Source organism: Tupaia chinensis, unplaced genomic scaffold (genome assembly GCF_000334495.1).
Source record: "Tupaia chinensis unplaced genomic scaffold, TupChi_1.0 Scaffold000600_1, whole genome shotgun sequence".
Lineage (NCBI taxonomy): Eukaryota > Metazoa > Chordata > Mammalia > Scandentia > Tupaiidae > Tupaia > Tupaia belangeri.
The window spans coordinates 8621756-8632735 of record NW_006160117.1 but is presented as its reverse complement, the minus strand read 5'-3'; the positions used below and the strand labels follow the sequence as shown (position 1 = coordinate 8632735).

At 37.6% G+C, this 10980-nt stretch overlaps 1 protein-coding gene across 1 annotated transcript in view; it reads left to right on the top strand.

Moving 5' to 3' along the window:
* The window catches only part of DMD (dystrophin), a 1496890-nt gene that overhangs the window by 6860 nt on the left and 1479050 nt on the right, over positions 1 to 10980 (top strand). Inside the window, exon 4 of the mRNA XM_027775723.1 lies at positions 7470 to 7640. Within this exon, the coding sequence (XP_027631524.1) occupies positions 7470 to 7640 (171 nt within the window). The remainder of the gene's footprint in view (positions 1 to 7469; positions 7641 to 10980) is intronic.

Genomic DNA, 10980 nt, shown 5'->3' with positions numbered 1-10980 from the left:
GGGGATGGTCACGCCGCAATCCCTTCTCCTCCATTCTCCTCTCGGGATCTTGGGCACGCATGCACACACGCCTGGCGTGAGTTCTAAGCCACCGGGTCCGGGACGTGAACCGCGGTTGACTATGTGGGAGTCCAGCGACATAGCCATTATGCTAACTGCTGGTTCCCAAGGGAGTCTTTATTAGCTGACCAGTGACTATAGCCTGAGGCTCTGAGTCTAGAGTCAGAACTGCAGTCCCTATCAAAGTTTGAGCAGTCTTTTTATAGGAGGTTGGTTACCAGGAGTCCAGGAAGTCCAAAATGTCAGGAAAGGGAGTGGGGTTTCCATGCAAGCAATTACAGAGGCTGAATCAAGCAGGTCAATTATTTCTAAGAGCACTCTCTAGACCTTTGCTTAATGGTCTCCATGGTTCTGGGTGGGGGTCTGGTGATTGGTAGTTACATCGCCAAGGAACATCTAAACGAAAGGATTTTGGGCTACTTAGCAAAGACAGTAACAAGTACCAGATGGCGTCCTGAATGTGATTTTCTGTATGGCTAGCACAAGCTATTTTCTCATGGGAAGAGCAAGCAGGTTTACAGAAGCAGACAACCATGTTAGGGTAAGGGAACAAAATGGCCGAACAGTTGCTCATGTGTAAGATCTAATGTACGGCCTTCCACAATGCCACAACCCCTTCTCTTCTGTGGAGGACACTGCATACGGAAGCCATTTTGAGCTATACGGCATCTTAGGAAATCGTTAGGTTTCACTTCCTCATTGAGCAAATCGTTTCTCAGAAATCATATGACCAACCGTTCTTCCTGTGGGGTGTTTGGGTTTCTAGGCAATGGAAGAGATCCACCCATACCAGTGATTGGTCCATGCTGTTCTATCTCATTTGCATTTCGGGCAACCAATCAATGCCCACCAGCCTGTATATAAGCTCGCTGTTCTTCCTTAATAAACGAGACTTGCTCAACACCTCGTCAGATCTTCACTCTGTGTATGTCTGTGGGAGTTCTGTGAGCCTGTGTATGTGTGGGTCCCTTTTCTCACCATCCTCACCCAGGTAACTGTTTGACTGTCCTGCAGGTTTTTTTTCTTTCACTGTCCTCCTAGGATTTTGGGCCTCATGCACATGAGCCTGGCATGATTTTCAAGTCACTAGGTCCAGGATTTGAACCACTGTTGGACATGTGGATGTCTAGTGCCTTAATTACTATGCCACCTGCTGGCCTTTCTTTATTCTAAATTTGCATTGTCTTCATTGTATAAATCTACCTGTGATGACTTGAAGAATGGCAAATATCATAAACTCCTGTACCTGTTAAGGTTTCAGAATAATGAAGTTGGCATATTCTATTGAAATTATTTCTCCATGTGCTAAACCTTGAATAGGATAGCCAATGACATGCTATGGCTCTGAGATTGTTTTTATATTGTTTCCCTAATGAGAGTCTCATGACCAACTCTATCTCACTATTAATTAGAGGTGCTTACTTCTGTTTATCTCCTCTTTCTAGAACTGTTTAGTGAGGTCTAGTGTAGTTATCTATCTTCCCTCAACTCAAATAAACTGTATTTTTAAAGCTTTAATGGCTTGAAATCAAAGATAGTTGTCTTTTCAATGTGTTCATAGTTTCTTTACTGATCAATTACTCCCTTTGCTTCCTGGAAATTTTTTTTTTTTTTGGAGAGGTTTTTGCTACAGGGTGTGAGGGCTTGCCAGAGAGACAGAGAGATAGAAAGCAAGAAATCACCGCCCCAGGGGAGATGGCCACGCTGCAATTCTTTCTCCTCCATTCTCCTCTTGTGATCTTGGGCACGCACGCACACACGCCCAGCATGAGTTTAAGACACCGGGTCCAGGATTTGAACCGTGGTTGACTACATGGGAGTTCAGCGACATAACCATTATGCTAACTACTGGTCCCTAGAAGCTTTTTGGTTTGATATAGTCTTATTTGTCTATTTTTACTTTTGTTGTCTGTGCTTTTGGGATAATACTTTAAATAAAAATCACTGTCTAGGCCAATGTCAAGAATATTTTCTCTATGGATTCTTCCAGTATTTTTTTCTTTCTTTCTTTCTTTTTTTCTTTCCTTCTTTCTTTCTTTCTTTTTTTTTTTTTACAGTTTCAGGTCTTACATTTAAGTGTTTAACCCATTTCGAGTTTACTTTTGTAAGTAGAGTGAGAAAAGGGTCCAATTTTATTCTTCTCCATGTAAATATACAAGTTTTCCAACACCATTTATTGACGAGTCTGTCCTTTCCTCATTGTGTATTCTTGGCATATTTGCCAAAGAAAAGTTGACCCTAAATGCATGGATTTATTTATGGGACTTTTATTCTGTATTAATCCTACTACTACAATTTATTCAGTTCTAGAGATCTATTCTCTTTATACTCAGCAGTTTATAAATCTGCTTCTGTGACTTTATGCTAAAATAATATGTCAAATGTCTTTTTTTTAATTAAGAAAATATATATTTTGAGAATGGTGGTTTTCTCAGTTTACTTTTTCAAATATAAATTATTGCCTGGGTATTTTCTTTGCTATAAAGTGTTTACACAAAATCTTTGCTTTTGCAAGAATAAATTTAATGTATAATTACATAGAATAAATCGCTTTGAATTTAAAACAATAAAAATGACATTGGAAGACTATTAGTATCCTGAGCTGATTATTATTAAGAATTTAATGACTCTCATAATGATGTAAAGCCCTATTTATCCCTGAAAATACATATTTGAGAGCTTATGTTTATTTTAACCATTTGACACTTAGTAATATCATCTGAGCAAAATGAAAGGAATACTAAGAAATCATATTTAACTTTAATGGTATGACATACTACAACAAAAGAATAGAGCAATAGAGCAGAAATTTATTTTTGAAATCAATATTAATTTAGAAACATTAATGACTAAGAGATCATGCATAAATACCATCTTATAAAACTGTCCTAAATCATGTATTCCTGGGCTGAGAAGAAAGTAGATGCCTGCATATTTTTTTTTAAAGAATTATTTTAGGGCCAGCAGGTAGTGTGGTGGTTAAGGGCATTGGACTCCCATGTGGCTGACCACAGCTCAAGTGTCAGACCTGGTGGCTTGCTTTCTCACTTTTCTCTCTCAGAGTACCTTTCTGGTACTCTGTCCCTCTCTGGTCAAACTAAAAAACAAACAAACAAACAAACAAACAAAAACTAAATAAATAAATAAGTAAATAAAAGTTCAATTATTTTATTTGACCAGAGAGGGTCAGAGCAAGAGAGTGAGAGAGAAAGAGAAAGTCAGAAAGCAAGTCATCAGGTCCTGGACTCTAAATGTGATTGGCCACATATGAGTCCAGCGCCCTTAACCACCACACCACCTGCTGGCCCCAATTGTCTGTATTTTGTTCTAATTAGCTTCAGCAGCAGTGGTTTTGTTTAATAAATGCAAAGGTAACAAGGGGTATTTTATTCCATTATTATGTTTATATGAAAAATAAAAAAAAATCTTTTCTATTCACATTTAGAATTTACATGGTTATATTTGCCTCAATTCAATCTGTGTTCCTTTTTAAAATTTTTTTAAATAAATTTATTTTTTACATTTAATCACTGTGTAGCATTACAGCATGTCAAAGGAATTTTCCCATCATGAATATACTGCATATAGATCCAATCAAAATAAATACAGTATACAGTATAATCAACAGATTTCTCTCCATTTTGGGTCCCTGAAGTATTTTGTGTCTTTTTTTCCTCTTCTTCATTCCCTTCCTCTCAGCCTCCCCCATTTGGTGGTAGTCAGTTCAGGCTGCTGTAACAAAATAGAATAGGCTGCATGGCTAAAACGACAAAAATTATTTCTCAAAATTCTAGAACCTGGGCCCCAAAAGATGGCATCATGATTATGTCACTGGACTCCCACATATCTACTGTGGGTCAAGTTCTGGACCTGAAGATTTAAAACTCACTGTAGGCATGTGTGTGTGCATGCCCCAGATCCCGAGAGAATGGAGGAGAGACGTGGCTATCCCTCTCTTGGGGGTGATTTCCTGCCTTTTTTCTCTGTCTCTCTGGCAAGCGCACACACCCTATAGCAAAAATCTCTGAAAAAAGAGTTCTAGAATCTGAAAAATCTAAGATCAAGGTGCAGGCCATTTGGTTCCTAGAAAGGGATCTCTTCCTGACTTGCAGATGACTGCCTTCTCACTGTGTCCTCATGTGGCTGTGAGAAGATGGAGAGAGAGATCTCTTCCTCTTCTTATAAGGCTACAGTCCTATCAAATTAGAGCCTCATCCTTATGACTTCCTTTCTGCCACTCTGCATGTTGGCACAATGACAGAATTGCCTAATGACACATTTCTAAGAACATATCCCTGTTGTTAAGTAACACATGGCTGTACTTCCTAAAGATCAAATGCAGCGACTCATATTGAAGGGCAGGACAGGGGAGTACGCAGACCATAGCACTTTTCTTATAGGACACAATTATATTATTTTTTAAAAATGGTAATCACTTGGAGCCAGCAGGTGGTGTGGTGCTTAAGGTGCTGGTTGCCCTCAGTGCCGAACCCAGTTTGAGTCTCAGACCTGGCGGCTTGCTCTCTCACTTTCTCTCTCCCTCACACTCTCTTTCTCTCTTTCCTTTTCTTATCAAATTAAAATATAATGATAATAATAAATAGATAATTAAATATTTTTTAAAATGTTAATCACTTAACTTCATTGTTCAATGAAGAAAACGGAATAGTTTCCAATATCTAAATCTAACTTATTATATTGAGAGATAAACCTAGCCTCCTTAACGTAATAATACCTATACTTCTTTTTTTTTTTCTCTATGCTTTGTATTTTATGTAAGTTATTTACAAAGAGCAATATTATATCAAAATACATTTTTAAGTGTTCATGAAAAAATGACTACTTCAACACTTTACTGCAGGTGGCACTCTTTTAAATGTATCCATTCCCCACAACAAAAATGTGTAAAACTCAATTTTCCTTAAGATGGCAGTGTCTCCTGTTTTTTAAAAAACCTATTTAACTGGATATAAACAAAATAAAATAAATAAAAATCAATAATGCATTAGCTTTGGGAAGATAGAATTTCTTTGAAATATTGAATCTAGAATCCTTTTTCAACGAATAGTGCATAGAAAAAAATAACTATGCATAGAAAACCCCAGAAGGTAGACTTTTTTTTCTCCCACACACAAACTCCTTGTAAACGAAATGGCAGATGCTTTTTCTTCTCTTCGGGGAAAAAAAATGGAAGAGAAAATCTGTTGAAAAGAAAAGAAAAAGAATATGCAGTCTCAGCAACTAAACATTTTATACTGTACACACTCCTCTTTTAAAGGAAGTAATTAATCGTGTTGAGTATTTGAAATTCATATCAAGAATGTTTATTTTGATTTTAGCATTTAAAAATCTTTATACATATTTTGATGATAGCATTTAAAATCTTTATGCATATCCTCAATTTCAGTGTTTTTTTTTTATGCTTACAGCTAGATTATTTTGATTGGTTGTGTGTGTGTGTGTGTGTGTGTGTGTGTGTGTGTATCAGTGTGACGTACTATGCCCAGGACATGATGCACAAATACACATGTGTCATTTTTATTACTTTAACCAAACCAATTCCTTTATTGTTGAGATTAATCTGGACTCTACTTTTCAGATCTCTTAGAAATAAAAGTCCAATCTTTGTGACATTTTCTCTACCTGTGAAGTAGTAAAATAAATGTCAATGAAGCTTTTGTAGGTACATTCAGGTACAGTTACTATTAAAGGGATTGAGGTGTTGTGATGTGTCAAGCTCTCTAACTTTTGTGTGATTTAACCCTCATAATGACCCTAAGTGCTAAACAGCATAGGCCCATTTGACAGAATGTATGAACTGAGGAAAATCCTGTGTCCTGCTTAACATCATAGTCAAGTTGGGACCAGCAGTTAGCGTAATGGCTATGTCGCTGGACTCCCACGTAGTCGACCGCGGTTTGAGTCCTGGACCTGGTGGCTTAAACTCACGCTGGGCACGTGTGCGTGCGTGCCCAAGATCTCGAGAGGAGAATGGAGGAGAAGGGATTGCAGTGTGACCATCCCCCCTGGGGGGTGATTTCTCGCTTTCTGTCTCTATGTCTCTCTCTGTCTGTCTGGCGAGTGCACGCGCCCTACAGTGAAAATCTCTCCAAAAAAAGAAAAAAAAATCATAGTCAAGTTGAGAGTTTGCTATGTGTTCCAGAGGCTAGTGTGCATACATTCCACCATGCTGCCTCTGCAGAGTTAGGAGTTTACTTCTAATGTTCAGATTTCCAGACTCCATGACAGAAAAGTGTTTCTATTTTTTCTGCATATAATTAAGACACATAAAAACAATTTAAATTATTTAATTGTTAGCAGGTTTGTTTTTGGACCTGTACTTCATGATTTGCAAGTTTTCTTTCATTGCTTTATTCAACATTTAAAATACTTCATGAGATCCTTCTTTGTTCAAGAATCTGTGAGGAAGGGGCTGGCAGGTGACGTGGTGCTTAAGGTTGTTGGACTACCACATGGTCGACAGTGGTTCATGTCCTGGACCTGGCGACTTGCTCTCTCACTTTCTCTTTCTCTCTCTCTCTCTTGCTCTGTCCCTCTATAGTCAAATTAAAAAATAAATAAGCTTAAATAAAATAATTCTTTAAAAGATAAAGAAAGAAAAGAAACTGTGAGGAGCATAATGGAATGATCTCAAGAGGTGTTAGACAAAGCCACTTGCTTTTAAGAAATTTGAACTGGGGCCAGCAGGTGGAATGGTGGTTAAAGTACTTGACTCCCACATGATCAACTGAGCTTCAAGTCCCAGAAACCACAACTTGAAAATCACGCTGGGCACATATGCATGTGTGTCTCTGTTGGATGATAATATTATGTTAAGAAGGAAGTAACTGATTCTTTGTGTTGTTTATGCCCGAAAGTAAGACACTTCAAAGATGCAATGAAGATAAAATTGATCATTCTGAGTATTATGCAAATACCTTTAGCTCTTGTGAGAAATAGTATTATTTTCCACTTGGATTCCTTATCAACAAGAGCATGCCTTATTTGTATACATAAGATGATAAACCTTCTGGCCAGTCTTTTTGAGAAATGACTGTAGGTTTTCTACAAGAAATAGGACATACATTTAGTTTGACTTATATAATTCTATTTGTTATAAACTTTGACTATGAATTATTTTTTTATTTGTACTAGAGAAAAATTCTTACAGCTTTCCTTTCTAAGATGACAGCAGATACAAGACACTACGTTTTGGATAAAGGATTTCATCTGCATTAGACTGGTTTAATTCATTGTTAATATTCAGAATATATGACTTTTCTATAACAATTAGAACCATAAAAAAAATGGTTATTTTGAAATGTCAGAAATATGAAAGTGTCAGTCAAGTGTGTGTAACTAAACTTGACTTGAAAAAGAATCCAAACTGCATTTATCATTCTTTTCAGGTAACAGAAAGAAAGCAACAGTTGGAAAAATGCTTGAAATTGTCCCGTAAGATGCGAAAGGAAATGAATGCCTTGACAGAATGGCTGGCAGCTACAGATATGGAATTGACAAAGAGATCAGCAGTTGAAGGAGTGCCTAGTAATTTGGATTCCGAAGTTGCCTGGGGAAAGGTAAAACCTATATCACAGAAGGTTATTTTTAACATACATGAAGACACACAGCATGTGACTTTGTAAGGAAGTACCGATGCACAACCATAATAGAATTATAAATATTATCTTGCTTTATTTCCCGTTCTTTAAAAATTCATCAATAGTTTAACTGTGTATTTTGGACAACAATGAAAACAAAAGATAAGCTTGGACCAGCACATGGCATAATGGTTCAAATGGTTCATAATGGTTCATTGCTGGACTCCCACATAGTTGACTGTGGTTTGAGTCCCAGACCCAGTGACTTTAAACTCATGGTAGGCGCATGTGCATGCATACTCAAGATCCCAAGAGGAGAACTGAAGAGAAGGGGTCGTGGACTGACCATCTCCCTGGGGGGTGATTTCTTGCTTTCTGTCTCTCTGGCGAGCACATACAACCTAAAACAAAAATCTCTCCCTAAAAAAGAAAAAAAAGGTAAATAATAGTGAGAATATCCCTAAAGCTTATTAAGAATTAGATAGATTGTAAATAAGTCCTTATAAAATACACACATGGGAACCAGCAGTTAGCATAATGACTATGTTGCTGGACTCCCATGTAGTTGACTGTGGTTCAAGTCCTGGATCCAGTGCCTTAAAACTCATGCCGGGCATGTGTGTGTGCATGCCCAGGATCCCGAGAGGAGAATGGAGGAGAAGGGATTGTGGTGTGGCCATCCCCCCTGGGGGGTGATTTCTCGCTTTCTGACTCTTTGTCTCTCTCTGTCTGTCTGGCAAGGGCACGCACCCTATAGCAAAAACCTCTCAAAAAAAAATACACAAACGATTAGTTAAAATGTTGATCTAGAGATGATGTATATTCTCTGAATTTGCCCAAGACTACATTGCCCATATGAAAGCCATGACCATGAAGAGGGCAAGGGCACAAATACTGGAGAGCCAGGCTTGACAAGACTTGATCCCCTTGACAGGATCATGGGATTGCCAGGTCACAAGTTAAAAGAGTCCCAGAGTGTACACAGGTTCTACCATTTACATCACCCAAGGGCATGGGGCCAACTTTAATCTTCAGCTGGTAAATTCTTGCCCTTTCTCTGACAGCCAGTCAGATATTTATTATGGCCTAGAATTTAAGTTCAAGACAATCATAGCAGGTTTTTTTTGTTTGTTTTCAGTAGATTCATTTTTGGATTCCATGAAAGTGTGTTGATCAAAAGGAAATAATTAATATTAATAATGTGTTCTCACATCAAACTTTGCCAAGGCATAGACCATTTAGAAAAAAATAATTTATGGGGGCTGGCAGGTGGCGTGGTGGTTCAGATGCTGTATTCCCATGTGTCCGACTGTGATTATTCAAGTCCCAGTCTTAGAAGCTTGCTTTCTCACTTTCTCTCTTTCTCTCTCTCGTCCAATTAAAAGCTAAAAAATAATAGAGACCAGCAGGTGGCATGGTGTTTAGGATGCTGGACTCCCACATGACTGACTGTGGTTCAAGTCCTGGACCTGGCTGCTTGCTCTCTCTCTCTCTCTCTCTCTGGGAGCATACATGCTCTGTTGCAGATTAAAATAATAACAAATAAAATTAAGGAAATAGATCCTTCTTTTAAAAAGTAAATTAGGACACACTGCACCTTCTTTATTTTTAAATAATGAACACGTATTTATCTGTATTAACTAGCTGTTTGAGAGATGTGTGCTTTATTTTTAATTCGGTGTAGCTATACAGATTATCCAAAGTTGAAAAATTTTAAGTAGGTTGTGCAAAAACTTAGAATCATATAATGGACCCAAAACTGAAAATTATTTTTCTTTATATAGATTCAGAGGACAAGTAGCAGTAAAATTTTGTTACATAAAAATTTTCAAATAAACAACAGTGAATTAATTATTTTTTCTTCTCATCCAGAATAAATTTAGTACTAGAAAATATTGAATTAGTATTAGTTTAGGATTGTATGTGGTATGAGATTGTTATAGTAAGGAAAATCCAGAGAGTACAGATGAAAAATTGTGTTGGCCTTATTTTTTTCCTTAATTGCTCAAACATACTAAGGGTCTTCAAAAAGTTCGTGGAAATGTGTACTGTGAAAAAATTATGCATGAATTTCAAAAGTTTTGTACCAAAAATAAACTTATACTTTAATTCCATTATTTCACAACCTTCTTATAGTCCCTTTGTATATTACATTTGTATTTGATTGTTTAGATTGACTCAAAAACGGTTATATACTTAGGTTTACGCTAGGCTGCTAAAGTAGGAACACAGAGGTATAGGGGTGATTGGGCCCAGCACTCACAGTGAGACACGGTTCTTGTCTGATTCTCAGAAAGAATTAGAGTTATGGGCACAGAGAGTAGGAATATCAAAGTGGGGAGTTTATTACAGGAGAGGAAAGAAAAAACAGAGCTCTCAAGATGAGAGGGGTTCCAGAAAATGGATTGCTAAGGAAGAAATGAGGAGAGGGGTTTTTATTTTGATCAAGAAGGGCTTTTTCTGGACTTGTTATAGGTGGGACTTGTACATGCATTCCCCTCATGGTGGGGAAGGGCACATGCATTCAATTATTCTTGTAATTTTGGAGTGAGTTTGAAGGTCAGGAGATTCTTCATCTAGCAGCTTTGGGCCATAAATTATTCAAGAACAAGATTTACTTGTCTAAGATCTAAGGCATATGGTGACTGGGAGAAGAGGAATTGTCAGGAGTCACACAGCATTGGCTCTTCTCTGAGGGGCCGGGCTGCTCTATCTACCTGTTAATGGGGTCCAACTCCTGTCTCGATACTACAAGTGATAAATAAAAATTACAGTAGAGTGGTTCAAAGCAGATAGAGGTTTATTGCTATCTCACGTAAGGTAGGTAGTTCTGAGTATGAGAGCTAGTTTTACTCTGTGAAATCTTCCCAAGATTTAGGTCTCTGTCATTCTATTCTGCAACATTCTGTGTATTTTTATTTCCAGGGTAAAATGTATTCACCCCTGACATAATTTAATTCTAGCTCTATTCCATTAGGCATGTGACCATATCTAGCTTCCAGGGAGGATGAACAAATACAGTCTCCACCTGGCTGGCCTTGAATCCTGTTGAAATGATCTTGTACTAAAATGAATAAAGTGACAAGTCATTCTGGGATACGATTATCAGTCTTGGCCAGAGTATTGTCACTACTTCCTTTTTAAAATTTTATTATTTTAAAATTATTTTATTATTTTAGATTTTTCCCACAGGGTGCATGCTTTTGTGCTTTCATCAAGGGAGAGGAAAAGTGAGGAATCACTCCCCAAGGGGGATGGCCTCGCTGTAATCCCTTCTCCTCCATTCTCCTCTCAAGATTTTGGGCATACACACACACAC